At 39.8% G+C, this 12,754-nt stretch overlaps 1 protein-coding gene across 3 annotated transcripts in view; it reads left to right on the top strand.

Annotated features, from left to right (window-relative positions):
• Positions 1–12,754, top strand: part of DCAF10 (DDB1 and CUL4 associated factor 10) — a 52,249-nt gene that overhangs the window by 33,708 nt on the left and 5,787 nt on the right. For 2 of the 3 annotated variants that reach the window (XM_008263653.4, XM_051843869.3), the window contains 2 exons: positions 10,906–11,108; positions 12,637–12,750. In XM_008263653.4, the coding sequence (XP_008261875.2) occupies positions 10,906–11,108; positions 12,637–12,750 (317 nt within the window). Of the gene's footprint in view, positions 1–1,693; positions 4,925–10,905; positions 11,109–12,636; positions 12,751–12,754 lie in introns of those variants that run through there. The other variant, XM_089318573.1, reaches the window with a different exon arrangement.

Genomic DNA, 12,754 nt, shown 5'->3' on the forward strand with positions numbered 1-12,754 from the left:
GTTAAACCAGTGCACCACAATGCCGACCCCTAATGATTATCTTTAAAGAAAGATAAACATACCTGTTAAAATTTTAGAAGTATTTGTTTTTGAGATTTTAGTAGGAAAATTAGGAAATTTAGTAGGAAAATTTAATAGAAGTATAAAAATTTATTAAAACGTCTAATAGAAGCAGAAAAAAATCACTTGAAAAACAAGTAAATTAGGAATTACAAGAATATGGTGGCTTATAACCTAAATATCAATAATCATGATAAGTATGTATGAACTAACCAGTTCATAGATAGGGTTAAGTTGGATTAAAAACGCAACTAAAGGAGCTGGTGTTATGGCATAGCAGGTAAAGCCGGTGCCTGCCATACTGGCTTCCCATGTGGACACCAGTTCAAGTCCTAACTGTTCTACCTCTGCTCTGCCAGGGAAAACAGAAGATAGCCTGGGGCTTGGGCCCCTGAGCCCACGTGGGAGACCAGGGACCCAGAGGAAACTGAACTCCTGGCTTTGGCCTGGCCTAGTCCTGCTGTTATGGCTATTTATTTAGGGAGTGAACCAGCAATTGGAAGACCTCTGTGTCTCTCCTAACTCTGCTTTTCAAATATAAAAAGTATTACACATATATTCTGCGTAAGGGCTACAACTAAACATGTAAACCCAGGAAAGTTAAAAGTAAAAAATATACCAAAGAAAAACAATTACAGATCCATAATAGCAGACAAATGAAAAGGTGCTATATTAAAAGGTTCATTTCACAATATAAAGGAATTCTTACCTTTTATGCACTTAAAAACTTTTTTTTTTTTTGCTTTTTATTTTAGGCTAAGAAAAAATATATTCATCTTGCAAAATATTAGATAAAAAGAGTAAGGTTTATTGAGACTTAACAATCCAGCTCCCAACAGATACTGAATACATCCACTGAAGCAAAGTATAAAAATAGCTCATGTGGGCCGGCGCCACGGCTCACTAGGCTAATCCTCCGCCTGCGGCGCCGGCACACCGGGTTCTAGTCCCAGTCGGGGCGCCGGATTCTGTCCCAGTTGCTCCTCTTCCAGGCCAGCTCTCTGCTGTGGCCCGGGAGTGCAGTGGAGGATGGCCCAAGTCCTTGGAACCTGCACCCCATGGGAGACCAGGATAAGTACCTGGCTCCTACCATCGGATAAGCACAGCGCGCCGGCCACGGCAGCCATTGGAGGGTGAACCAACGGCAAAAGGAAGACCTTTCTCTCTCTCTCTGTCTACTCTGCCTGTCAAAAAAAAAAAAAAATTGCTCATGTATAGGACTATAAAATAGGTCTCAGTTGGTATCTGAAAACTATAATCACAAACCATTTCCCTGAACTCAGTGTAATTTAGTTAACACAGGTAATTAGAAATTCCCATGCTTAAAGACTTAGGAACTCACTCCCTAAGTAAAAGATCAAAGAACTCATAGTGAAATCAGAAAATACTGAAAATTTATGAACTATCTAAGAGTAAACCTGATGAAAGTGGATATATTGAAGTAATAAAGATAAAAGCACAACAAAGAAATTGACTATACAATAAATATTTAGCCATTGTATACCAGTTCAGCTGGAGTTGTTAAAAGTTGAACTTCTAGGGGCCAGCGCCATGGTGCAGTAGGTTAATCCTCCGCCTGGACGCTGGCATCCCATATGGGCACCGGTTCTAGTCCCACCTGCTCCTCTTCCAGTCCAGCTCTCTGCTATGGCCTGGGAAAGCAGTAGAAGATGGCCTAAGTCCTTGGACCTCTAAACCTGCATTGGAGACCAGGAAGAAGCTCCTGGCTCCTGGCTTCAGATCGGCACAGCTCCAGCCATTGCGGCCATCTGGGGAGTGAACCAACAGAAAGAAGACCTTTCGGTCTCCCTCTCATGTCTGTAACTCTACCTCTCAAATAAAATCTTTAAAAAAAAGTTGAACTTCTACGTTGGCAAACACCCACTGCCCTGAGTTATCCCCTGGCACCTCCTGACTTTCCAAGGCCCCTCCTTCTAGGTGATACTACCTTCAAAGTTTTCCCATGATACAGTAGGTAACATCCACCCTTCAGCAGGGACATTCCAAGATCCTGACTGGCTAGTATGCATGCAGTACTGGTTATTTAAGTAATCTGAACATTGCTTCTGCAATAGCCATTAAAGAAATGGAAAAAATCAATTAAACCCTCTCTGCTAATAAAAGGGCAGCCCCACTAGTTTTTTAGGTGACTTCTACCAAATATTGTAACAGAACACTTAATTTTATTAATTAAACTGGTTAGATATGAAAAGAGAATTCTCCTTCCTTCATGTATGAAGCTAGTTTGACCTGGATACCAAAACTTAATAAAGGTTAGAAGATGGAAAAAATGAAAAGCCAATCTGTAATATGAATCTAGGTATATTCTAAATAAAAGTTGAATTCTGCAAGATATTAAAATATCATGATCAAATTGAGTTTATTGAGGAAAAGATGGCTTATCAAAAGTTCTATTAGTATAATTTACTACTGTAACAGATAAAATGAGTAAATCCATATGATTGTTTCAGTTGAAGAATAAAATTCGACAGTCATAGTTAGAAAGCAAAGAGGGGACATCATTACCAACCTTACAGAAATTAACTATAAGGAATAGTATAATCAAGGTTATAGCAACAAATTAGACAACTTAGATAAATATCTAGGAAGTCACAAATTACTGAAACTGACTCAAGAATAGATTGTAGATCTGAAGACCTGTAGCAAATAAAGAAATTGAACGGATAAATTAAAAATCTTACCATAATGAAAATCTCAGGTGCTAATGGCTTCACTGATGAATTCTATCAAACATTTACATAATAAATACTATCAATCTTTTGCAAAGTCTTCTAGAGATTAGAATAATTCAACTGTGAGTCTAGTATTTCTCTAAATGGTGGATAAACATTGTGAGAATAGAAAACTACAAAAAATTGATATAAAATCTTGAGCAAAATATTATCAAGTCAAATCTAGCCACATATATAAAGAACTAGATGTAACCACCAGGTAGGATTTATCCTAGGAATGCAGGTTTAGTTTAACATACTTCATACTAATAAATGTCAAAATCTATATCATCTAAGACAGAAAAGCATTTAACAAAATCCAACAGCCATTTCTGCTAAGACTATGAACAAAAGGGAACTTCCTTAACCTAATACAGGATATCTATGAAGAACCTGTGGCTAAAATCACAATGTTTAAAGACTGAATGTATTCCTCTTAAGATTGAGTACAAGGCACTCTCCACTGTCTCACATTGAGTTGGAGGTGTAATCAGGCAAGAAATAAAATGCATCCAGATTGGAAAGGAAAAAATAAAACGTTCTTCATATGCAGACAATACTACTACATAGAAAATTTTAAGGAATTGACTAAAAGCCCACTAGAATAAGTTTAGCAGGCTCTAGATACAATAAACAAAAAATCTATTGCATTTCTAGTTATAAGCAAGAAATAAAAAAAATGAAAAAAAACCGCATTCACATTAAAAGAATACTTAAGTAATGAACTTGAAGTACGAAGTTTGTACAGTGAAAACTATAAAACATTGCTGAAAAACAAAATTTGTGAATGGAGAGATTCTATTTCATGGATTGGAACACACCATGTTATTAATAACAACTATTGGCATGTGGAGAAACTGGAACTCTGCTTGCTGGAACCCACATAACTGGTGGTTAGAGCCATTTCAGAAAATAGTTAAGACAACTTTATAAAATGTTAAATAATGAGTTACCATATGACCCAATGATTCTACTCCCAGATATCTACCCAGGAGAAGTTAGCACATATGGGAACACAGACTTGTTTATTGTAACATTATTAATGGCCCCCAAATGAAACCAATCCGTATATTCATCAAGTGGTAAATACTAGTAGATAAACAAGATTTGTTACATCTGTACAATGGAATACTATTTGGCATTGAAAAATGGACAAATTTGTATCCATATTTGCTACTATATGTATGAATCTCAAAACAATTAATGTTAACTGGGGGGAAAAAAGAGCCAGCTTGTAAAAGAATACTTATTCTAGTTATATGAAATTTTCCAGGCCGGCACCGCGGCTCACTAGGCTAATCCTCCACCTTGCGGCGCTGGCACACTGGGTTCTAGTCCCGGTCCGGGCGCCGGATTCTGTCCCGGTTGCCCCTCTTCCAGGCCAGCTCTCTGCTGTGGCCAGGGGTGCAGTGGAGGATGGCCCAAGTGCTTGGGCCCTGCACCCCGTGGGAGACCAGGAGAAGCACCTGGCTCCTGCCTTCGGATCAGCGCGGTGCGCCGGCTGCGGTGCGCCGGCTGCAGTGCGCCGGCCGTGGCGGCCATTGGAGGGTGAACCAACGGCAAAAGGAAGACCTTTCTGTCTCTCTCTCTCACTGTCCACTCTGCCTGTCAAAAAAATTAAAGAAATTTTCCAAGTAGGCAAGTGTACAGAAACAGGTTAGTGACTGACTGGGCTGGGAGTGGGAACCAGAAGTGTTTGCTAATAGTCGGGAGGGACCTTTAAGGGTAGAGAAAATGTTCTGAAACTGGATTGCGTTGATGACCGCTGAACTCTATAATTTACTAAAAATCATTTTTAAAATTTTCTAAAAAGCAAATTTGTACATATTTGTGGGTGCTATATAATGATTCAATATGTATATACATTGTATAACGTTCAAATCAAGGTAGATATATCTGCCACCTCATTTTATCATTTCTTTAATGGTAAAATATTCAAAATCCTTTCATCTGGCCTTTTAAAAATTATTACTATTATATTATAGTCACTCTACTATACAATAGAATAAAACTTTTCTCCTTTTAACTATAATTTAGTGCCCATTAAGCTAAAAATCATTTCATTATACACTTAAGATGAATTAACTTTATAGTAAACTATACCTCAATAAAGCAGTCTTTTTTTAAGTTAATTAGTGGTGAGTCTTGCAATATTTTCACTATGAAATCAGGAAGGAGAACATGCCCACTGCTAGTAATGTTGTTCACATCAGTGTCACAGAATCAGTGGGAAGCAGGGTCCTAGTTTCTTTCAATAAGAGAAAGAAATAAATATATAAGGGCACTACAGGAAATTAATCCTGGTGCAAAAAATTTTTGAAGTCCATGCATAGTGTTTTCATAATATGCATCTTTCATGAACTTTTTGAAGTACCATCATACGTAAGGACTGGAAAGGAAAAAAAAAGTTACTATCATTCACAGATATGATTGTCAGGAGTTGGCGAACTGTTTCTGTCGAGAACCAGATAATGAATACTTCAGATACTGTAGGGTACCCTCTGAGCATCTGCAGATAATACATAAAGATGTGGCTATATTCATTTTTATTAACATTTGTTATGTAAACAGGCAGTGGGTCCGCTTTGACCAATGGGCCATGGTTTTCTAGATTCTGGTCTATATAGAAAATCCTAGAAATTCTTCAGAGAAATGATTAGACTTAGTAAAAGGTAACCAAGATTGTTAGATTATAAATTATGGGAGATAGGAAAGTTCCTTAAATTAAAAATAGAAATACCATATAATACAGCAATCCTTCTACTAGGTATTTATCCAAAAGAAATTAAATCATTATAGCAAAGATATATCAGTGGATGAATGGATTTTTTTAAATGTCATACACATACATATTGGGATACTATTCAGCTTTTAAAAAGGAAATCTTGTCATTGCAATAAGTGGATAAGCCTGGAAGAAATAAGCCAGGTACAAAAAGATAAATACTGCATATATGTGGAATCTAAAAAAATGGAATTCATAGTAATCACCATTCTACTTTCTGCTTCTAAGGGCAGAGGGTGAGTAGGTGAGTACAAGGGACAGAATAGAAGAGATGTTGGTCAAAGGATATAAAATTTCAGTAAATATGTTCAGGAGGTTTATATTGTACAACATGATGGGCATAGTTAATGTGTTGGATTCTTGAAATTTGCTAAAATAGTAAATCTCACACAAGTGTATGAGATAATGTGTATATTAACTTACTTGATTTAGAAATTCCACAGTGTATACCTGCTTTAACATGTGTTGTATACCATTCACATATGCCATTTTTATTTAAAATAAACAGTAAAAAGTACTTGTGGTCAAAATATGCATAGTGTTATAAAAACAATTTCTTGAAATAAAAAATTTAGTTGGTTCACAGGAATAAATTCTAACAGAAGATGTGTATAACTTAGAGAAAATTATAAAATTTCACTTGAGTGAAAGAGTCCATAGATTAGAAGACTCCTCTAAAACTACAAGAAGATTTTATTTTTGGTTTAATTTTTAATATTCCTTTTATTTACTTGAAAGGGAGAAATAAGAGAGATCTTCCATCCACTTCCCAAATGCTTGCAACAGCCAGGGCTGGGGCAAGCTGAAGCTAGGAACCTGGATGTCAGTGTGGGTCTCCCATGTGGGTAGCAGGGGCCCAAGTACTTGAGCTATTGCCTGCTGCCCCCTAGGGTGTGCTTAAAGGAAGCTGTATGGGAAGAAATAGCCGGGACTGGAATGAGGGACTTCAATATGGAATGTAGGTGTCCCAAGTAGCAACTGAACTCCTGGTGCCAAATGCCCACCCCAAGAAGGAAATTATAAAATAAAGGGACTAAACGGATAAATATGGCAAGATGGGAGAAGAAACAATGGGAACAGAATTTTGGAAGCTAGAAAGCAAATAGATGACTCCTACTGACTTAAGTTTACTTAAGTTCAAGAAAGTTGAACCTTAAGCTGCTAGTGAGGAAAAGTTAAAAATTTAAGACAATTTACATAGAATCTTCAAAAATCATAGGCATTGACAACTTTGGGTACTCTGTAATAAAAGGGGTTCAAGTCAGAGTTACTTAATTTATTTCTCAGGCCGGCGTTGTGGTACAGTAAGGAAAGCTGCTGCCTGCGATGCTGGCAGCTTCATTTGCGATCCAGCTCCCTGCTAATGGCCTGGGAATGTAGCAGAAGGTGGTCTAAGTATCTGGGTCCTTGCTACCCACATGGGAGACCCAGAGGAAGCTCCTGGCACCTGGCTTTGACCTGGCCCAAAGCTGGCCTTTTCAGCCAGCTGGGGAATGAACCAGTGGATGGAATGTCTGTTTCTCCCTTTCTTTCTAAATAAATAAGTCTTTAAAAAAGTTTATTTCTCCTCCCTTAATCCATACCAGTGTGCAGTCAACCTCCTATTTTAGCAGAAGTTTCTAATTTTATCCACTAAAAAGGATAGAGAATCTGTATTAATGGATGCCAAATAGATTTGAAGGCCTGGGTACTTTACCAAAAAGCAAGGAGACTAAGTGGTGATATGCACACTGAACATTGAATTCAGGGCACCTGAACCTTCTTCCTGTTGAATACTAACATTAGAATTTTTGTCCTGTATTGTGAAGCTCAAGCCCAACTCCTGCACCCAGGAGTTCCCACTGTTTCCCCACACTGAGTCCTGAGCTGACAGCTGAAACTAATCAGGTACTTGAGGGGCCTGTGTCGCAGGGCAGCAGGTGAAGCTGCTGCTCACCAGCAGCACCTCATATCAGCTCTGGTTCAAGGCCTGGCAGCTCCACTTTCCATCCAGGTCCCTGATAATGGGCCAGGTATTTGGGCCCTGCCACCCACAGGGAGACCAGGATGGAGTTCCTGGCTCCCGCTTTCAGTCTGGCACAGACCTGGCTGTTGTAGTCTTTGGGTAAATGAACTAGGGGAGTAGAATGCTCTGTCACTCTGCCTTTTAGATCTTTTATGGGGACAAAAGGTTCTAATATAGAGGCCCGTACAAATAAGAAATTTTTTAAAGAGATCAATAATCCCAAGACAAAACACTGCTTAATGCAAAAATGAGGTACAACAGAAGAGAAGGAGGTGCTTCTAAAATATGGGTATTGTTCAACTTAACAAAATTAGTGATGAATCATAGGTATTTTCTTTAAACTTTTATTTATGTACTTTGAGTAGATTTATGAGTTAAAATTTTTAAAAGTAAATGAAATTATCAAAAAGATTGCAAATTTGGAAAAGAGCCAAATAGAACTTAAAGAAGTTTAAAAAATACAGCTATGCACTTTTTTTAAAGACATGGGATGGGTCAAATAGCAAATCAGATACAGCGCAAAAAGATTTGTTTGAAAGTCAGATTTACAGAAATAGAGGGAGAGAGGCAGAGATCTGTCTCCCTCTCAGAGCTAGGAGCTTCATCTGGGTCTCATGTGAGTAGCAGGAACCCAAGCACTTGGGTCATCTTCCATTGCTTTTCCCAAGCTATTAGCAGGGAGCTGGATTGAAAGTGGAGCAGCCAGGACATGAACTGGTGCCTGTATGGTATGTGCCACAATAACAGTCCTAGACACAGCTTTAAAAATATAGATTTGGGGGCCGGTGTTGTGATGCAGCAGGTTAAGCCACCGCCTCCAGTGCCAGCATCCTGTATGGGTGCCAGCTTGAGCCCCTGCTTTACTTCTCATCAGCTTACTGCTAATGCACCTGGGGAAGCAGCATTAAGATGGAACAAGAGCTTGGGCCCCTTCACCCATGTGGGAGACCCGGATGAAGCTTCTGGTTCCTGGCTTCAGCCTGGGGCTATCTGGGTACTGAACCAGAACAGAAGATCTCTCCCTCTGCAACTCTGCCTTTGAAATAAATATATCTTGGCCGGCACCGCGGCTCACTAGACTAATCCTCCGCCTTGTGGCGCCGGCACACCGGGTTCTAGTCCCGGTCGGGGCGCCGGATTCTGTCCCGGTTGCCCCTCTTCCAGGCCAGCTCTCTGCTGTGGCCAGGGAGTGCGGTGGAGGATGGCCCAAGTGCTTGGGCCCTGCACCCCGTGGGAGACCAGGAGAAGCACCTGGCTCCTGCCATCGATCAGTGCGGTGCGCCGGCCACAGCGCGCCGGCCGCGGCGGCCATTGGAGGGTGAACCAACGGCAAAGGAAGACCTTTCTCTCTGTCTCTCTCACTGTCCACTCTGTCAAAAAAAAAAAAAAAAAAAAAAGAAATAAATATCTTAAAAAAAAGTTGGGGGGGGCTTTTGGCCTAGCAGTCAAGATGCTCACGTCCTGTATTAGGGTGACTGGATTTGATACTTGGCTCTGGCTCCAGACTCCAGCTTCATGCTAATACAGACCTGGGGAGGCAGCAGTTGATGGCTCAAGTGGTTGGGTTCCTGCTGCCCATCAGGAGAGGGTTCCAGGCCCAGCTGGGAGCCATTCGAGGCATTGGGAGTGTGAGCCAGCAAGTAAGAGCACTCTCAGCCTTTCTGCTTTGCAAATTTTCTTAAATACAAAATTAGAGGGTAAATATTGAAAAGTCACCTCAATATAAAACTTGGAAGACATGAAGGAATAGTTATTAGACAAGGAGAGTCAAATGAGAATGTTTCAAACACCTGGAGCTGCAAAAGAATTAACAAGTAACAGGCCAAAGGCAATACTGGAATAATGACTGAGGATTTTCCCAACTGCGTAAATAACATGAATCTTGAGATTTGGAAACTCAAATGAATCCCAGTAAAGATCTAAAGAAATCCAGATTTACAAATATCAGAGTGAAATTTCAATAAGACAAGAAGATCAGCCAGAAGAGAAATTATCCAAAGTGACTTAGCCTCGATAAGCAGAAAGAAATAACTATTGACTGTTAAGTCGATATGAGTTTTATGCTTAGCTAACCCTTTTATCAAAAGAAGAGTACAGATTGGGCATTATAGCACAGCAGTTAAGCTGCTGTATGGGATGCTTGGATTTCCCCCTAGCCCTTTTTGTTTTTTAAAGATTTATTTGGGGGGGGGGGGCACTGTGGTGTAGCGGATTAAGCCACCGCCTGCAGCACCAGCATGGGCGCCAGTTTGGGTCCTGGCTGCTCCACTTCCAGTCCAGTTCCCTGCTGATGAGCCTGGGAAAGCAGTGGAGGATGGCCCAAGTGCTTGGGCCCCTCCACCAATGTGGGATACCCAGAAGCAGCTCCTGGCTTTGGATCAGCCCAGCTCCAGCCATTGTGGCCATTTGGGGAGTGAACTAGCAGGTGGAAGACCTCTCTGTGTGCCTCCCTCTAACTCTTTCAAATAAATAAATCTTAAAAAAAAAAAAAAGTTTGTTTCAAAGGCAGAGAGAGGAAAGATGGAGATCTTCCATCCACTGGTTCATTCCCCAGATGGCCATAACAACCAGGGCTGGGCCAGGCCAAAGCCCGGAGCTTCTTCCAGGTCTCCCACGTGGGTGCAGAGACCTAAATACTTGGGCCATCTTCTGCTTTCCCAGGCACATGAGCAGGGAGCTGAAGTGGAAGTGGGGCAGCAGGGACTTGAAACAGCACTTACATGGGATGTTGGTGTTGCAGGCCATGGCTGTAACCCACTGCACCACAACACTGGTCTCACCTGGATCCCATATTGGAGTGTCAATTCAAGTCCTGGCTACTCGGCTTCCAATCCAGCTTCCTACATCCTGGGAGGCAGCAGATGATGGCTCAAGTGCGTGGGCCCTGCCACCCACATGGGAAACCCAGATTAAGTTCCAGGTTCCTGGCTTTGTCCTGGCCCAGCGTTGGCTGTTGCACACATTTGGGGAATGAACTAGCAGATGGACAGTGTCTCTGTCTCTTTCTGTTACTTTGCCTTTTAAGTAGATGAAAATAGATGTTTAAAACATAAATTTAAAAAAGGAAAAGTGAAATTAAGATTTTCAGGGCAATAAAAAGAATTTACCTCAACAAAGTCTTACTTTAAACATTCCTAAGAGATGTTCTTCAGAAGGAGGATGGTCTGTAAAGGCAGGCTGGAGATGAAAGAACGAATGGTGAGCACAAAAGTTGTTGCACATGTGTAAATCTAGATGTACGTTGACTGTAAATTCTATTTTGAATTGAAATCAAATTTTAATGTTATGGTAACTCTAGGTTTTGTTGGGTTGATTTCTTTATAGGTGTACAGAAGATGGGTGTCCACATAAGAAATTCTTTCATACACGTTTTCTCATGCGAATGAGATTAACACCAGATTGTTCCAAAATGTTGATCTCAACGTCCTCTGGATATCTCTTGATTTTGCATGATCTTGACTTAACCAAGTCTTTAGAAGTAGGCAGCTATCCCATTTTGAGAGCAAGAAGAACTACATCAAATTCTGGTAAGCTTTTCTTTGACAAAATGAGTTTTCGAAATAATCTTAGACATAAGAATGGCATCAATTTCTATTCTGAGAATGATAGCAGGACAAAGGAAACAAGATTCAGAAGCATTCTTTAGAAAGCTTGATGATAGCTCTTTTTCCCAAGGTAGTGAAATGATTTGATTGTATCTCTGACAGCATTAATTTATATCAAAAGTGGGCTAGGATGAATAACTATAAAAAATATTTTATCTTAGCTTTCTGCTAGCCAAAGAATCTTTCATCAGTACTTCTGAATCATCACACTGAAAGGTTTGTGATGGCCCATGGTAGTGTCAGGTCCTGGAGTCCAGCACAGCTTTAAAGTTAACGATCATTGTAGATTTGTGTTGTGTCCCTTCTCCCATTGCTGATTCCATTAAACATAAGTGATCTTGGGGCTTAGAAAAAAACTTAAGTACTACACTTGATCAACATTAAAGAGACCACTTCATCTACCTTTGGGAAGGAGAGGACTGGTCTGGGAACATATCATTTATAATATTGTGTTTATGAACCAGAACCCAGAAAAAACATTTGGATCACAAGATGTTTAAGCTGCTATTAGAAGGCAGCTTAAAATGATCAGAATCTGAGTTCCCAGGGTCACTTATTTTCCTTTGGGAGGATGTAGCATAATTATAGTACAGTTGCCCAATTTAATTGATAAAAGTGGAAATTTAAGTTTTACCAACCTACCTGCAAGACTAATAGATTAGTGAATATAATATTTTTTAATTCAGAACTGCCTTTCTAAAAAAGTTAAATATTGATAACCAACTTTAGCTTAGTGAGAAATAGTGATTTAGAAGGTCTAGTTGAACTTTGACTCAACAGCCAAGAAGGTTTCAGTCTCCTAAAGGTATTTCTGATGCCAAATAACATGATAGGAAATCAGATTACTTAGAATTCCCTGTAGAGGTGGGGCCGCCAGAAAAGTGTGATGAAATCAGAGTGCTGTGTGGTGTGGTACATCACACTCAAACTACCTGATGCGCATTTTGTTTCTTCTGCAGATTTGGAGATAAAGCTTTGTACTATACTTCACAAACAGGGCTTGTATAATTTCAAGAGTGATAAATTTTTTGGTATGCTTTAGAGGACGATTGGTCTGTATTCCCAAAAATGGGCCTATTTTTGGACCCACTGTAACATTAACCAACAGGCCAAATAGCTTAATTTAATTTTCCCTGAGTTATTTGGTTCCTTTCAGTATATAAATGATGGGGAATAAAATACTATGCTTATTTGGTTTTTCATTTCCTATAAGCAAATTTTTGGTCTGAAAGATTTTAGAATGGGCCTAGGCCTTAGGACACTTCAAAGAACAGCCCTGCCTTTCCTTGGTTCAGTTCATAGCCCAGTTTTTTTGTTTTTTGTTTTTTGGTTTTTTTTTTGCCATGTTTCAGGTGGATTTCAAAACTATGGTTCAAAATAGATAATTAAAGAGTTAAGACACTACCAGAGTTATTCTAGGCTAATTGTCAGAACTCTTTGTATTTTCAAGATTTGACCACTTCGTCAAGTTCTTCTGGTCCTAGAATTTCTGGTTCACCTTGTCATCACAGCGATTCCAATTCAGCTTCTGAGAAACACATGTCACGAGCCTCTCAAAGAGAAGGTAC

The sequence above is a fragment of the Oryctolagus cuniculus genome, chromosome 1, assembly GCF_051225735.1.
Source record: "Oryctolagus cuniculus isolate XC-2025 breed Fujian yellow rabbit chromosome 1, ASM5122573v1, whole genome shotgun sequence".
Lineage (NCBI taxonomy): Eukaryota > Metazoa > Chordata > Mammalia > Lagomorpha > Leporidae > Oryctolagus > Oryctolagus cuniculus.